General features: G+C 41.7%; 1 protein-coding gene across 1 annotated transcript; it reads right to left on the reverse strand.

The window, feature by feature from the left end:
* Positions 1-12397: 12397 nt before the first annotated feature.
* LOC126023019 (retinol dehydrogenase 7-like) lies at positions 12398-16319 on the reverse strand. Its single transcript, XM_049784063.1, has 4 exons — positions 16007-16319; positions 14730-14988; positions 13404-13567; positions 12398-12615 (listed from the first exon to the last, which is right to left on the reverse strand). The coding sequence occupies exons 1-4, from the start codon at positions 16317-16319 to the stop codon at positions 12398-12400; spliced, it is 954 nt and encodes a 317-aa protein (XP_049640020.1).
* Positions 16320-18409: the final 2090 nt, after the last annotated feature.

The following is an 18409-nucleotide window of genomic DNA, read 5'->3' on the forward strand; positions in this document are numbered from 1 at the left end:
ATAGCTCCAGATGACAGCACCAAGGAACAGGCATTCCCAGAGAGCACAGAATAAAGGAGACTACCCTTCAAAAAGACTGCAGAGGACACTGACCCTAAAGATGAAAACATTAATTGTGTATTTTCCATGATTCTGTTGATGCTTATGGTTATGATGAGACAATATACTTCTGTTTTGCCACCCTGTTCCCTTTGGACAGAATTAATGGATTTCTTTATCCAAAGGCCTTAACCTTACTTTATTTTGTCTGCAATAAGATACCAGTATGCATTATATATTAGGCCATACACAGGAACAACCATGGAAACATCCTGGCATGATATCTAATTCCAGCTTGGGCCCTTAAAAATGGCATGCCAAGGAACACTGCATGGCCTGTGGGCCAAGAGTAGCAAGGTCGAGTCAATGAGAAAGGCAATGTAGAGGAGTACCAAAAAAGAGATTTTTTTTCACGTGTTGTTTAACAATGCTGCCCACCTCCATCCCGGGATCCTATGGTAGGGCCACTCACTGGCCCCGCTGGAATCTCAGGGCTATGGGGCCCAATTAACTGTGGAAAGGCACAGTCAGACCCAGAGATTTGGATTTGCAGCACTAAACATTATCCATGCTGGCTGAACCTATGCACTGGTGTAAAGCACAGTGATTTATCAGGGGACTGTTTATCAGGGATACTGTTCATAGCCAGTGGGATTCTATAGGAAACAAACCTCTGTAAAACTCCTTATAAACTATAAACATAGCTCTCACACTGCCAGACCTCTGCATAACAAGGTGCTATAGCTAGTCCGAACAGATTAAATGGGATGACCCAGTGTTTACTATACAAAATGGGCTAACATTAACTAGACACCTGGACTTCTCTGTTAAGCAATAACTTGTTGGCTATATTCCTATGTTTGGGAGGTTTTTATGAAGTATTATTGCCTGGGGAACATTGACTTCCTTCTGCTATTATTATATACAAAGGGGAAGATGCCCTGTGGCCCCGTGAGTTAAGCTCTGTAGTCAGTGGCTTCATCGCCATCCCCTCAAGCTAATCTTATATTGAACAGGGGAGAAAAGTCCCAGTGGGACGATCAGGCTGATCTGGTGCCACTGTGGTGAGGAACCTGCCAAAAGCAAAATTCACAAAAGCAAGGTTCTATTTAACCATATGGCCTTGAGTAATATCCTGAGACAATGGAAACACTAACCGATTTTTAACTTTGAGAAAAGCATATTCTCCACAAGCAAGTTTATATGCCCCTCTCCCCAGCAAAACAGGACCATTGCACATGAGGAACAGACCTCTATTTCTCTTTGTTGAGCATGCTGCATTTTTATAAAACTAGAAAGAAAAATGAGCTGGATAGATGTGGTGAGTTGTGAAGCTTTCCAGCCCTGCAAAAAGTACCAAAAAACTTGGCAAAGACTATGTAAGACCTTGTAAAATGCTTGGGAACAGGATGGCTAACCAACTCAATAGGACTAAAAATTATTTAGGATATAGGATAGTTATGTAGTAATATACTTCACAACTATAGTTAGGAAATTAGTTTTTTAATCTTGCTTTTTATTAGAATAAGGGAGGAGAGCAGGGAGCACTGTGAAAAGTAGGGAGCTTTGTAAGAAGCAGGGAGCCTAGAAAAGTAAGCTTATATGTAACCATTTAAGTTTTGTACAAAGACAATGAGAACATAAAATTGTGAACCCAGGAAACTGAGTCTAACATTATCTAAAGTCCCCATTACCTGTACATTCCTACCAGCCTGAGATGGCCCCTGTTGTCTAGGCATTTCTGCCTGCTCAATGAATCTGTATGCCCTGCCTACTTGAGTTCAAAATTCTGCAGTCGGAAGATAATCTCACTTTTCAGAAGTGTTTATAAGCTGAATTTCTTCCAATAAAGAGCAGACTCTTCTCCCAGTTTCTTTCTGTCTCTGTGTCTGTTTGTTCTGTGTTTGTTTGTCTCAACTTGCACACTCCCCCCACCCCCCAGGAATACTATGTTGAAAGTGTCCTGCAGGTCAGAACACCAAAGGCCAATCTTGACAGGCTAAAACTGTTACCAGTTAAAGACACAAATTATTTGGCAGGGTGAGCCTGGCAACCAAGTATTTAGATTTAGAGATAAAAATTAAGTTATGCCCAGGTCTGTAGCTATTGATGCCCTATCCTAAGATAAAGACCCCACTATCTCTCAGGCTGGAATGCCAGAACTTGGACCTAAGTGTGATATAAGTGTAAAGCAGGTCCAGATGATGTATGTGCTCTGAAATTGTTTAGCATAAAGAGATGCTTTTACTGTGGAACAGGGCAAAATAAGAAGCATAAAATAAGAGTAGAAAAATAATTCACACCTCTATTTAGTTTTTATATATGCTGTAGCATAATTGTCTAAGAGGCCAGGCCTCTTGGTTAGCCATATTCTCACACGATGTCCAACAGGAAAAACTTGTGAAGGAAATTTTATTTTCCTGCGTCTCTCTCTCTCTCTCTCTCTCTCTCTCTCTCTCTCTCTCTCTCTCTCTCTCTCTCTCTCTCTCTCTCTCTCTCTCTCTCTCTCTCTCTCTCTTTTTGTTTATGTTTTCAGGCCAACCCAGTGATGCTTAGGGTTACTCCTGACTATGCCTCAGCTATTGCTCCTGTCTTGGGAGACAATATGGGATGCCAAGAGTCAAACTGAGGTCTGTCCTGAGTCAGCTGCATGCAAGGCAAACATGCGACCGCTGCACTATCTCTCTGTTCAGCTAGAACTTAACTGCTATGCCTCTCAATTCCTCTTGGTTGCAGTAGTTTGAATATCCTGTCGAGCATGGGACCACCAAATAAAGATATCTAGGACAGCAGCCATAAAGATTCCCAGGACAGGATAAGGGGAGGGTAGAGGGTTCACAAACAGGTCTCTCCAGATAAAGGCCAGTCCCCCACAGAAAAAATTCATGCATCAATGCTAGGCACACATTGGTTAAAGCAAAACACTGTTCCCAAATATTTGGCAGATTGCTTCCACTTTCCTTCTTGTGTTTCTGCCGACTCTGGCTACTCTAACTCTTTCACATTGAAAGCTAGTTTTACTTGCAGATTAAATATGACATAATACATATAATTTCCTTGTGAGATTATATAATTGTTCACTGCCACAATAATCCTGGAAGAAGGAATGATGCCATGTGCACTGTCCACATCTTTGACTAATAACTCAAATGTGTGTGTCACGTGGCCTCTCGATTAGGGACACAGAGGTAAGGCAAATTGTAGTAAATCAGCCCTGGATGGGGCTGGATGATGGTGGGGTGGATGGAGGGTCCTTTCTCCTCCACCTGGGACCATGCAACTGCAACTTTCTCCAGCCAGTGGGTCTGAGGGTTCAGGATATCAGCGAGGAAATCATCCACAGCAGTCAGGCTTCAGGAGACATCAGCTTTATTCAGGCCCTGGCCATCATGTGTGGCCTCTAAGCTTAAACCTTTTACCCTGGATCCATAGTCAGCCCTGACATCTCAACCTCTTTCAGCCATCTCTCCTCCTGCTGCTTCTTCCATCTCTCTTCATCCTCCAAATCCTCTTCCTGCCCCTCAGGTAAACCTTTTGTTACCTCCCAAAGACCCCTCCCAGAAATGAGCAGGTCTGGGCCCGGAGAGATAGCACAGCGGTGTTTGCCTTGCAAGCAGCCGATCCAGGAGCAAAGGTGGTTGGTTCGAATCCCGGTGTCCCATATGGTCCCCCGTGCCTGCCAGGAGCTATTTCTGAGCAGACAGCCAGGAGTAACCCCTGAGCACTGTCGGGTGTGGCCCAAAAAACAAACAAAAAAAAAAAGAAATGAGCAGGTCTTACTATCAGGCAGAAGATGGGGGTGAGGTGACATCTCCCCCACTCTGAATATTAATGAAGGGTAATAAGCTTTTGCATTCCCGATTTCCGCCTTTAGTCAAAGGTGGGAACCTAATAGTCCCTTAGCAACAAAATTTAAAGTGTACAATTAAAATATCAGCCTTTTCCATAAACATAACTTTTCTGCAAACTAGACCTGTAACTTAAATTTTCTTAATGCTTATTTACCAAGCACTGTCCTGGAACTTCCTTGTTCCTATTCTTCTTAATGCTATTTAATCAAGCATTTTTCTATGGAACTTTCTTGTTTCTATTTAACCTTTCCCTAAACACAAGTACAAGAACATTTATACAAAAAATACATCTTGAAAACAGGCTACTACATTAAAATACACAGTAAAACATTATGCAATTGGGAACATTAATTGTGGAAAACTATTAAGCACATTTAAATCAGCAAGAAAATGACTTAGATCAAGGGATACACCTGAAACAAAGTTAGATGCAGGTGGTTTAAAATCAAATTTCCAGTTGGGCTTTGCTGTTTTTCTCCCTTTTTTAATTTTTATACCTCCACCAAATTGTCCAAATGTGAATACACTGTGGAATTTATCCCATCACCAAATTATCCAGACGTGAAAAGTCTGTGGGCTCTCCCAAGCCGCTCACCAAGTGGCTTCATTTCCATGGAGTTACAGGCCCCCCGCAGGTGGGTCCAGGTGGGCTGCACCACCTGCCACCTCTGCCTTGATCGGGAGCTTTCCGCTGCACTTCTCGCAGCAAGGGCACTCCCCTGCCTCTGCTGCAGCCTCGGAAGCACAGCCCATTTGTCCCTTATCAGGGAGGGAGCAGTCCAGTGCTTTTCATTGAGGGTGATGTTCGCTGCCTCTGCAGCTGTTACCGATGCTTCAGCAGCTCTCCGCCCCTCCGGGCAGTATTTGGAATGGCTTTGGGTGTTCTAAGCAATTAAGGTCATCTGAGTCCAAAGTCCAAAGTTTCCACAGTCGAAATTCATACTGAAGGTCATACTCAGAAATCAGTCTACCCTCAATAAAGTCTTTTTTTTCCTCTTCCTTTTCCAATCAGGGCTCCCCATCAGTCTCTGAGGAGGCTGAGATCTTTGGAAAAAGAACGTTTTGTAGCAAAGTTGCAGTCCTGGGCCTCATATGGGGTGATCCAAACTTTTACATCCGCTCTTTCACTGGCCTCTCTGTCCCCAGAAGAGAACGCCTCCATCTTTAAAAATGGCTCCACGTGGCCCAAGGTTTTGGGCTCACTCCATCTGAAAAGAGCCAAAACCAAACACAAGAATAGGAATCTCACCATGCTGTCTTGGTCCAGGGTTCAAATCAACATTCGAGTGCCAGTTGTAATAAATCAGCCCTGAATGGAGCTAGATGAAGATGGGATGAATGGAGGGGCCTTTCTCCTCCACCTCGGACCATGCACCTGCAACTCTCTCTGGCCGGTGGGTCTGAGGATTCAGGATATCGGAGAGGAAATCATCCACAGCAGTCAGGCTTCAGGAGACATCAGCTTTATTCAGGCCCTGGCCAACATATGTGGTCTCTAAGCTTAAACCTTTTACTCTGGGTCCATAGTCAACCCTGACATCTCAACCTCTTTCAACCATCTCTCCTCCTCCTCCTCCTCCTCCTCCTCCTTCTTCTTCTTCTTCTTTTCTTCTTCTTCATCTTCTTCTCTTCTTCTTCCTCTTCCTCCTCCTCTTCCTCCTCCTCCTCCTCCTCCTTCTTCTCCTCCTCCTTCTTCTTCTTCTTCTTCTTCTTCTTCTTCTTCTTCTTCTTCTTCTTCTTCTTCTTCTTCTTCTTCTTCTTCTTCTTCTTCTTCTTCTTCTTCTTCTTCTTCTTCTGTCTCTCTTAATCCTCCAACTCTTCTTCCTGCCCCTCGAGTAAACTTTTTGTTACCTCCCAAAGACCCCTCCCAGAAATGGGCAGGTCTTACTATTAGGCAAAAGATGAGAGTGGAGCGACAGCAAATCATTTTATTTTAGCCTAATTTAGACTAATTACACATCTGGTGAAACGATGAAATTAAAATATTCAAGAATTAATTTAAAATTTTCAATCATCTTTGACAGTTAGCATATATTAATTTCCTAAAAATGTAAAAGATTTTTTTAGGCAATGCTCTGCAAAACAAAGAAAACAATAAAAAATAAAGGAGAGAAAAGAAGAAAATTTACTACTATGAGTAGTGCTCCTACTATTAGTATTATCATGAATAAATATTTTATCATCCATCTAGGACCACTTTAATTTAATAAATTTAGGTTTGGGTAGTGAGATAGAAGACAAGGTATATAACTCTTATTTTAGCGAGCTTATTTATTTCAGGACATAATACTTTTTATTATGTCTGATGCATAATAAATGATAATATTAATATTAACCAGTATGTAATTACTAGTTGTTATTATCCAATGATAAGTAATAATCAACTATCAAATATAATATAAATGGTATTATTATGGTCATCTTTATGTAATTAATATTTTAAAAATAATATTTTAAAAATATTATTACTTATACCCATGATTAAGTTTTTCCTTTGAATAATGTAATAATTTTTTGTTTTTATGTGAGAACTAACTAGGCTTTGGATTCTGCTTGAGTTTGCTTAAGTATTCTAATTACCAAAGGTCAATCTTGACAGGCGCAAACAGTTACCAGTGAAATAAACAAATTATTGGGCAGGGTGGCCATAGCAAGCAAGTAACTGGATTTAGAGATAAAGATTAAGTTATTTTCAGGCCTGTAGCTTTAGAACCCTACCCTAGGATGAAGACCCACAGGCTGGAATGCCTGCCCTTGGACCTAAGGGTGTTTTAAGTGTAAAGCAGTTCCAGATGATGTAGGTGCTCTGATAATGTTTAGCATAAAGAAATGCTTTTGGCCCTGTGGAACAGGGCAAAAAAAGAAGCATAAAATAAGAGTAGAATAAAAATTCACACAGCTTTTTAGCTTTTATAATATGTTTTCTGTTGCATAATTGTTTCATATACAAGGCCTCTTAGTCAGCCACACCCTCACAAAATGACCAATAGGATAAAACTATTGCCAAGGGAACTTTATTTTCCTGCATAGCCTTCATTTCTGGCTCTCCGTTCAGCTCTCCGTTTAGCTGCTGTGCCTCTCAATTCCTCTCCTCCAGTGGAAGCAATTGGAATATCCCCTCAGGCATGGAACCGCCAAATAAAGTTCTCTGGGACTGTGGCCATAAAGTCTCCCATGACAGGATAAGGGATCATAAACAGGTCTCTCCAGATAAAGCCTGTCCCCCTACAGAAGAAAATTCATTCCTTGATGCTAGTGTTTAAAGCAAAACACTGTCCAAAATATTTGGTAGACTACTTCCACTTTCCTTCTTGTGTATTTGCCACCTCTTCCTACTCTCTTTAGCAATAAATGCTAGTTTGACTTGCTGAAGAAATATGGCATAATATCTTCCACCTCAGGTGACCTGCTGTGGGTTCCAGGTGGACTCTATTAGGGGTCCCCAGGCTTCCCCCCTTCCCTACTCTAGGGAGGAGGAGCAAAGGGAGGGGCCGGGCAGATAGCTGGCTTCTGGTGCCTTGATCCTGGAGGCCAGCTCTTCCCAGGTATTGGGGCGAGGGGACACCCCATGCTGGATGGCATTCTCCCTAGCTTGGGGGGTGCTGGGAGGCTTGGCAGGCCTCCAGCCATTCCCCTATTTCTCCCCTGAACTCTAGGCTTGGCCTGAGTGCCACCTCAGGTGACCTGCTATGGGTTCCAAGTGGACTCTATTAGGGGTCCCCAGGCTTCCCCCCCCTTCCCTACTCTAGGGAGGAGGAGCAAAGGGAGGGGCCTGGCAGATAGCTGGCTTCCAGTGCCTTGATCCTGGAGGCCAGCTCTTCCCAGGTATTAGGGTTAGGGGATGCCTCATGCCGGATGGCATTCTCCCTAGCTTGGGGGGTGGTGCTGGGAGGCTTGGCAGGCCTCCAGCAGTTCCCCTATTTCCCCCCTGGACTCTAGGCTTGGCCTGAGTGCCACCTCAGGTGGCCTGCTGTGGGTACCATATATATTCAAAATAAAAATGGGAGGATGGACTCTCAGGCTGGGAGGAGACCACTTTGTGTGGGGTACCATATATATTCAAAATAAAAATGAGATGGACTCTCAGGCTGGGAAGAGGCCAGTACTCTTTTTCTACTTGTTCACTCTCAGCGGCTTCTTGGCCTCTTCCTTTCTTCACTGTGTAACTGTGTTTGCTACCATACTAGGTTTCTGATTAGTTCCCACATACGGTGACTATTGTCTTAAGTTAGATTGTTTATTTTCCCCACTTTTTATCCCTTTGTTATTTGTTAAATAAGGAAGTTAGTAGAAGTGTCCCTCCATTTAAAGTTTATATAAGAGCCAAGTCAATTCGATTGTTGGACTTGTTCTAATATTCCCATTGGCACCAATTTCGCCATGTGATACTGTTCTTCCTTTGCATAGGCACATTAAAATGGGAAATTATATTCAAACACATTCTTATCTTATACAGATGGTAACACACAAATCTTGTAATGCAGTAGGACCTTACACCCTGAACATTGTCTTAAAGACCTGGCTCATTGTTAAATAAGAAAGTTTGTAGAAGTGTCCCTCCATTTAATGTATATATAAGAACCAAATCAATTAGATTATTGGACTTGTTCTAGCATCTCCATAGGCACCAATCTTGCTGGGAACTGTTCAATAAGAAATTTTGGTGAAAGAGTCCCTCAGTTTAATGCTTATGTTTGAACCAGGTCACGGGGATTGTTGGACTTATTCTTGCAGCCCCTTTATGTGCTGATAATGCCAGGTGGCATTATTCCTTGTTTTCATGGGCACATTAAAATGGAAAATACTATACATACAAACAAGTTCTTATCTATAGATAAGTTCTTATCTAATAGAGATGGGAACACACTAATCTTGTGGTGCAATGGAACCTTACAAACCCTGAACATTGACATGATAACCTGGCACAGGCCTCAAAAGTTTGGGCATTTTCCAGTCACCCCTGAACCAGGAAAGCCATCTATAAAATATTCAACATTGTTTATGACACCACCTGGAAGCAATCCTCTACCAGGGATCTACCCTACTGCTGCTCTGACATTGATTTACTCAAAAGAGTCTTCCCTTAAAGATGAAAAGATTTAAACAACAATGACTTGCGTACTGGATAGGGCTTTCTGCATTGCTCGTTAATTGTGAGATAAAATTAGAGGCCGCTCCACCACCATCCTGACTTCAATGTGGGATGTACAGATTCCAGGACCTTTAATGCAGAGGTGTGAGATCAACAACAGAGACTGTGAAAGATATAACTGTATGGGCACTGCAGACAATGACCGGGATTGGACAAACTAGTTTGCCTGGAGCCTAGAAATGGTCTTCTGTCAGGAAACTTCAGTGGTAGGGTCTCCTTGTACTTAGGCCAAAGTTTTTTCTTTCCATGACTCCCATACTTTGGTGGGCCCATGCAAACGATAATTGCCACAGTAACATTGTTTTTACAGTGCTCCTTTGACTCCAAACCTTAAAAAAAGTTGATGGTCACTATCACTAACAGGTATAAATAGCACAAACCTGAGAACAATAATCCATGTTAATTTATAAGAATTGTGTCCTTGTGGTGTCTTATAAATAATGCACTGTATGCAGTACTGGATAGTTGCATCATGCTGATATATTTAATTTTGTATGTATCCTGTCATTATGTTATAATGTTTTCAGAGAACTTACAGTACTGGATAGTTGCATCATGCTGATATATTTAATTTTGTGTGTATCCTGTCATTATGTTATAATGTTTTCAGAGAACTTAAAGAGAAAGATATACCTTTGATGTACTATACTAAGCATTGAATGTGTTTGAGTTTAGAATGGTAATACTTTCTTATTTAAAAAAAAGAAATATGGCATTATATGCATAATTTCTTTCTGTGATTGTATAATTGTTCACTGCCAAAATTATCCTGGAAGAAAGAATGGAGCCATGTGCACTCTACACATCTTTTACTAATAACTCAATTGTGTGTGTCTCATGGCCTTTCACTTATGGACATAGAAAAAGCAAAATATTTTATCTTAATCTTAACTAAATACACATCTGGTATAAAATGATGGAACTAAAATATTCAAGTATTAATTTAAGTTTTTCAATCATATTCGAGAGTCTATATCAAATTTCTAAAGAAAAATAGATTGTTTTATACTTGCTCTGCAAAACTACAGAAAACAATAAAATATAAAGGAGAGAAGAAAATTAAATATACTACAAATCATAGTGCTCATATTAATATTCTTATAATTGAATATTTTAACTTCCACCTAAGATCATTTTAAATTATTTAATTCATGTTTTGTAGTGAGAAAGTAAACAAGATATATAATTCTTACTAAAGTGAGCTTATTTTTTCAGAATATATATAGTACCTTTAATTATGTATTATGAGGTAAGAAATGTTACTACTTGCCTTTGTCTGTGGAGAAGTCAGCCCTGCTGTGTGATTGCTGACTGGGAGAAGCTGAGGGGTCCTGTTGGCTTTGCTTATTTCTCTTCTCTGATCTCCTGAAGTTCTCCTCTGAGGGCTAGGAAGAGCATCCCCCCCCCAAAAAAAAACTGCCTCCTGGAGCCACTCAGGCAGAAAGGCCAAGAAAGACAGAGTGAAAACAGGCAATCAGGTACACAGGCAGAGAGCGCACTCTTTTGTCTGTGGAGAAGTCCGCCCTGCTGTGTGATTGCTGACAGGGAGAAGCTGAGGGAACCTGTTGGCTTTGCGTGTTTCTCTTCTCTGATCTCCTGAAGCTCTCCTCAGAGGGCTAGGAAAGGCCCCAAATAAAACTCTTTCCTGGAGGCCCCAGAACAGCATGGCTGCTCCGCTTCATGGCCATGTGCTCTTTCTAACTAATGAACCCCACCACAACATGCAGAAAAAAATCACACTACAAGCGTGACATTAGGAAAACCTCACAGGCAAACACCATGCACAGAGAATAAAGATGATAGCTCTAATGACCCAAAAAATACCAACCAACTAATTAACCTCTCAGATAAGAAGTTTAGAATAGAAATATGAAAGATCCTCATGAAAATCAAAGAAAACATAGCTCTAGCTGAACAGAACACAAAGACAGAAATCAGAAATAACAGATCTGAAAAACACAGTAGCTCAACTGAAAAACTCAATGGAAAGCCTCTCCAACATGGTAAAAGCAGCTGAGGACAGAATCAGTGAACTGGAAGATTAAATGCAGAACAAATCCATACAGCATAATAGATTGGAAAAGAACCTTAAGGCAAACAATCAGACAATGGGAAAAGTACTCAAAGAATGTGAACAGATGAAAATAGAAGTCTTTGATAAACTCAACAGAAGAAAACATAAAAATCATGGAGTCCCAGAGGAAGGAGATCCCCAGGAAAAATCAACAGTCAAAGACATCATCACAGAGAAACTCCCAGAGCTAAAGATTGCATGCAATCAAATCCTGCATGCCTGAAGAGTACCAGTTCGAAGAGACCCAAAGAAAAACACCCCAAGACACATCCTTGTTACAATGACGAATCCCAAAGATAGAGATAGAATACTGAAAGCAGCAAGATCAAAAAAGGAAAATTACATTCAAAGGAGCATCCTTAAGACTAACAGCAGACATGTCACAAGAAACCCTCAAGGCCAGAAGACAATGGTGGGATATTGTGACAAGACTGAATGAAATGGAGGCTTCACCTAGAATGTTGCACCCAGCCCGACTCACATTCAGGTTTGAAGGAAGGATACAGAGCTTCACGGATAAGCAACTGCTCTGAAACTTCAGAGATGCAAAACCAGCCTTAAAGGAAAAACAGAAGGTCTACTTTAAGACAAGACAAACCAACAAACACACCAAACTTATACACAAAGATGACATTAAATCCTATGACAATCATCTCCTTCAATGTCAATGAACTAAATACACCAATTAAGAGACAGAGTGGCGAAATAGATCCAAAAGATGAACCCAACCTTCTGCTGCCTACAAGAAACATACCTGAATAGTCAGAACAAACATAGACTCAAAACCAAAGGCTGGATGAAAATCATCCAAGCAAACAACACACTTAAAAAAGATGGGATGGCCATATTAATATCATTAACTTTAGACTCAGAAAAGTTGTAAGGGACAAAGATGGACACTTCATACTATTCAAGGGATATGTGCAACAGGAAGAATCACACTACTAAACATATATGCACCCAATGAAAGACCAGCAAATTATTTAATACAATTATTGACCAATTTGAAAGAAGATATCAATAATAACACAACAATTGTGGGAGACCTCAACACGGCCCTGTCAACACTTGATAGGTCCACCAGACTGAAACCCAACAAATATATACTAGCCCCAAAAAGAGAAAAGAAAGAAAGAGGACTAGTAGATATATATAGGACACTCCATCCCCAGAAACCTGGATATACATTCTTCTCCAATGTACATGTAGCTCCCACCTTTCCTGTTTACTTCCCTTAACTCACTTAATGTACAACCCCACACAATGATGTCCATCTAGGCTTCACAGGGCCTTGGCAGGCTTTAACATGTTCCAGCTGAGGATGGCATCCACCAGAAAGGTGGGCATGTAGCTCAAGGGGAGGAGAATCAGTTTAGCTTCCCAACCAGCTGAATACCGGGTCCGAGGATGACAGGAGGTCAGAGCATGCTCCATGCAGCCTACCACTAAAGACAGATCCTCAGACATCATTGGTTGTAAGATTTGAAGTATTTTTATAACTGTTGAGAAAGAAAAACTTAATGAAACAGACTCTTTCTTCCCATTGAATCACTTACTAGAAAATATTATACAATTTTCAAAAAGGTAATTAAATTTCAAGAAAATACAGTAACAAGAATATACTATTTTAATAATATATTTTATAAATTTACATATTTAATAAAATAATTTCAAAATATGATGATAATTATAAAGTTATTCTTAATATGTGCTCGAGTGATGTTTATAAATTTTATCTGAGTGTTTGCTAAAGTTTATCCAAGCAACACTCTTCACATGAGACCCATAGTGGCTCCATTTCAAAGAATATTTCACACAGTAGGTGTCCACAAATATAGCTCCCTAGGAAAGGTTGCTATGAGTCAAGGTTGGTCTCCATCTCTAGCTCCAGATCTCCCCATTAATGATGGACTCTGCTGAAACACTGGTAGAAAAATAAACAGCCTGAATTTTTTTTTTTGCTTACTGTAGCCATGTGTAATTAGGAATAATATGTTGTGGTTAATGCAACCTGAACGTGGACTTAGACTATGGTAGCACAGGGGGTGCAGAGTGATAGCCAAGCAGTAGAGCTTTTGCCTTGCACGTAGGCCGACCCAGGTTTGATTCCTGGCATCTCATATGGTTCCCTGAGCTTTCCTGGAGCGATTTCTGAGAGCAGAGCAAAGAATAACCCCTGAGCACCATCAAGTGTGACCCAAAACCAAAAAAATATCGTAGCACAAAGAATGGACCCAAATTCTTATAATGGTTTTCTTTCCCTCTCTCTATTCCAGACCTCACTCACCGGATTTCAGGAAATTTTTCCCGTAGGTGCTTTTGACTTCTGGGCTGGCCTGATCCCATGCATTTTTGAAATTCTGACCAAGCTTCTCAGTATTGCTCATAGAAGTTTTGAAGAAACCAGGCTCAATTATAGCCACCTTCCCTCCAAAGAAAGAGAGCTCCCTCCTGAAAATAAAAAGTAAACTTAGATATCTTAGGAAACAAAGCACACACAAAGAATGCAAGTTACATAAGCCAATTACTTGATAAAGGACTGATACAGGATAAATTTGAAAGCCTGAATAGTGCTGATAAAGTCTCTAAAAAAAGCTTGAACATTTCTCCAAATATCTAATGTATACAAACACATTATGTCTAAGTGCTTCTAAATGCAACATACTTGATGTTATCTCCTGCTACTTTGACCCCTATCTATACCATCACTGGTCCTCCAAATTCATCTTTCCAATCGTCCCTCCCTTCTGCTCTAATCAATCTCTGGTCACCTATGTTCTGTGCCATGAAACAATCCTTTAAAAAAAACATATTTAGTGGCCTGAGAGATACTATTGTGCATAAGGTGCTTGTCTTACAAGAAGCCAGTTGGGATTTTATTCCCAATATCCCATTTGGTTCCCTGATCCCACCCTGTGTATTATTCTTGAGTGCAGAGCCAGAAGTGACCCCAGAATATCAGTGTGGTGTGAAACAATAAAGGAAACAAAACAGTTAAAAATAAATAAATATATCCTTTTTCATATACTTAGTCGTACTTTAAAAAGTTCCTACAAATATCCATCTACAATCAAAGGCCCAAAGCTGTCTAAAATTTTCCTGAGTCTCGGGCTGGTGTGATAGCACAGTAGTAGGGTGTTTACCTTGTATGCAGCTGACCCAGTACAGACCTGGTTCAATCCCTGGCATCCCATATGATCCCCCAAGCCAGAAGTGATTTCTAAGCGCATAGCGAGGAGTAACCCCTGAGTGTCACCGGGTGTGGCCCAAAAACAAACAAACAAACAAAAATTTTCCTGAGTCTGAATATTAGGAGGCTGATGACCTGGGACTCAGAGTCAAATTGTTCCATTTCCATTTCCAGTTCTCTCCAGACCCTGTGGTTTGAGGCCTCCTTCAGAGAAGCGATGTGGAATTAGAGTCTACAGGCCTGTGTTCTATCCCTATGACCAGAATATAGAAAGATACTTCCTATGAAAGTGGTGCTAAGAATTCAGAGATATCAAGAAGAAATAGCCTGAAAGTGGGTGATGGAATGACAACTATTCCCAGAAAAGGGTCCTTAGATGCACAGCTGCAGGAGCCCCATGGGAACATCTCCTTTGGCCCTTACCTGAGGGAATCTGAGAAGGCCTCCACACCAAACTTGGAGATGCAGTAGCCACCAGCAACCAGGGGAATACGACCAACAATGCTGGAAACATTGACCACCCGGCCCTGGGCTTTCCTCAGCAGGGGTAGCAGACTCAGAGTTACGTCAATCACCCCTAGCAGGTTCACATCCAGTACCTCCATGAAATCCTGTCTGGTCAGCCACTCATTGGGAGCCATGAGCCCTGAGATGCCAGCATTGTTCACCAGGCCCCAGAGACCTGGACACAAAGAATGGGAGAGCAAGAGTGTGGTATGTCTTAGATGGAGGTCACTGCTGTAATCACCAGACCATTCCCCAAGACATGAAGAGGTTGCATGAAAATGAGCAAAATAAAAACCAATATGCCACCTGCAAGACAAGCAACTCAAATGCTTGTCAAATGTTTGTCAGATAATTGTCAAATGCTGGAGGAATTGTGGGCCTGACTTTTGAATCTCTCACACCCTAATGCAGGGGCTGCAGCATTATAAATATTCTTCTAAATTCCCCAGTGTTTGCATAGTCCCAGCAAAGAAACTATCCATTAAAGTGAGAATGAGATAAGGCAAAGAAAAAGAGGAAGATAAACTCAATGAATTAAGAAACACGATTGGGGACCTGAGCTGGCATAGGGAGTAAGATATCTGCCTTGTTCATTCTAGCCTAAGACGAACTGAAGTTTGATCCCCCGGCATCCCATATGGTCCCTCAAGCCAGGAGCAATTTCTGAGCGCATAGCCAGGAGTAACCGCTGAGCCCAAAAACAAACAAACAAAAAAAGAAAACAAAAAACAAAAACACAATTTTGGGAGGGTTTAGAATTACTCCCAAAATTGCAGAAGTCTTAAAAAAGTCAGTTGAAAGTAAGAAAGTAAAAAAATAAAAAAATGCAGTTCAAGTCCCAGCACTGACCCCAGCTCTACATGCAAAAACCTCCAAGTCGGATCTCTGTCCTATATCCCCTCAGAAGCACCCTGAGAAACCCAAATATCATCATAAAGAAAGTAGAACCCCTTTTGAGAGAAGACACATATAGGCAAGAGCTTGAGAACAACACAGCTCATGATGAAAAAGTCTTCCCAGCACCCAAAACACAAGGATTGGGGGACAGCACAAGGAAGAAAGACTCATTTTGAGAGCTCTTGTCTAAGAAAAATTCATGGGAATCAGTTCTAAAAGTCCCAGGATGTTATTCACAGAGAATACTTGGGGTCTCCTCTTCAGACATAGAAATAAACATGAACGGCTCAGCGTACCTCTGTCACCTGTGTGTTCCTTCACCCACTGAGTGGCAGCAGCAATGCTCTCTGACTTGGTGACATCCAGGATCACTGTGTCCAGCCTCTCTGAAGTCTGTGTCTTCAGTGTCTCGGCCCCATTCTCAGTCAGGCACGCAGCCAGCACCCTAAAGCCCTTCATATCCAGCTGCTTGGCCAGCAGGTTCCCGAAGCCTGTGTCACAGCCCGTGATGAAGACATACTTGTCCTGCAGCTGGTCGACAACCTGCCTCTCCCGGTACCAGCGCACAAGGTGGTACATGCCCACCAGGGCCACCAGGTACAACCACATGATGTGTAGAGACAGATAGACAGACCAGTTGAGACCAAGTCAAGCCTATGTACAGGAAAAACTAAGATAAACATGAAGGTGTTTTCCTTGGGCCACACTGCAGATTCTCCAGCAAGTGCTTCTCACTTTAGTATATTCTGGGATACCCCTCTATGCTATATGAGGTTATTTCTTTTATTTTAGTTTTTGTTTGGGGGCATACCTGGCAGTGCTCAGATTGACTCCTGGCTCTGCAATTGAGATCATATGTTGTACCAGGGATTGAGCCTGTATTTACTAATGCAGGGCAAGATTCTTACTCACTGTATTATCTCTCTGGACCCTCTATGAGACCATTTCTCAATAGTGCAAGCTATTTTCACAAGAATTCTGAGGCTATTTCAAAACCCTCAGATCCTCTCACTTTATCTCTTCTCTACAACTGAAACTCCATATAAGCACATATATATTAAAGCCTATTTCCAGTTCTGATGTTGAGAAAATTCTCAGCTTTTTCCTCATCATAGGGAACAAAGACTCTATTACAATTAAGAGTCTAACATTGAACAAATACATGCAGTCAAACTACTATTACTGTGTGGCACTGAAGGAGGCTCCCCATGCATATGGATTTTCCATCTGACTCAGCACACAATGCCCCTGAAAGAAAGGTGTCACTGTCAGCATTTGAAGGAAAGTAAGAAGCAGTGATGGGATTTTTAAACTTCACCAAAAAAGGGAGAGCTATATCCCAAAGGGAAGTGATTTAAGTTCGTATCAGGTGAAGGAAAGGAGGAAAGGGCTGTATCCTCAGGTCTCTAAGAATAGACTAGAACTTGACCCTCGACCCTCAGACATCTGTCCCTGGGGTGGGATCAGCTGAGGAAGGACAGGTTCTGAAAGGAAACACAACCATGCTGGCATGAGGCAGGAACCATCCCAGGAGTGAATCATCTATACAAGACATCTCCTCTCTATCCGCACATCTCTATGCTCTCAAGGAAGAAAGTTGTGGGGGCAGAGTGGGTAGAAAGGGGAGAGGGTTCTGCAAACATAGTGCTCAATGCTGCAAACCTTCTCCCACAGAAGTAAACACAGAGGGTTCACTCACCTGGGATCTCTCGGGACTTCTGAGACAGCTCTGAGGTGTCAAGGGAGGTCTCTGTAAGTCTCTGTGGAGTGCTGACAGATATTATCATTATACCATTGCCTGAGCCGACTTTAACTGTAAATGGTGAGCCAGGTGCCTGCTGGATTTGAAGCTACTGGCCTCTGTTGAAACTATGTATTAATAGCAGATATGCTCTGGTACAACAACTGGAAACAATCTGGAAGCACATATTGTCCCCATCTTTGCTTTTCTTTCTCAATAGGCAAGCTCCTCTGAAGAAGCCAACAGAGAAAGACAGGAGTAGTAGAAAGTGCATGTGTGAGTTAACTGTGCAAGAGTCTTTGTGTACATAGAGATGCAGTCCACACAAACTGAAGAGCGCCCAAAAATCTCTAGTCCTATCTTCAGGTACAAGGCATGGCTTTTGCACAGGGTAAGATTTGAGATAGCAGGCTCCTCAGAAAGGTTCAGGGCAGCAGAACAAGGGGTGAATACACCTTCCCAGTGTTATCCCTTGGACTCTCTATTGACATATTTCAGTCCCTGCTCTGATCCATCACATTTCCCTGCCCAAGATCCCTATTCTGGATCCAGGAGGAATGGGCCTCTATTGAGTCTCAAGTGATGTCAGCTACACTCGAGAGTCCCTACACCAACTCAGCCATCAAAGGAGGATCAGGAACTCAGGGGGCTCATAAGCCTCTCCAGCAATGCTGCTCCTAAAAGAGATTGGAAGGATGGAAAGTTCCTTGGCTGTGGTGTGAGAGAAGATTTTGTCAGAGTAGTCCCAACTTTATTGAAAGAAACAGGGGTTTATATGGAGTACAGGTTGCCAAAGCTGGCCAAAAGGGATCATTTCATAAAAGGACAATGTCAGCTGGACTTGCAGCGTGCTCTTGTTTTTCTAAGGGTTGGTGCCATTGGCTAATCCTGTTTTAAAAAAAGAAAAGTCAGACCAGATACACAACTTGTACCTTTCCCTTATCCTGATTTATCAAGT

Source organism: Suncus etruscus, chromosome 11, assembly GCF_024139225.1.
Source record: "Suncus etruscus isolate mSunEtr1 chromosome 11, mSunEtr1.pri.cur, whole genome shotgun sequence".
In the NCBI taxonomy this organism is placed as follows: Eukaryota; Metazoa; Chordata; class Mammalia; order Eulipotyphla; family Soricidae; genus Suncus; species Suncus etruscus.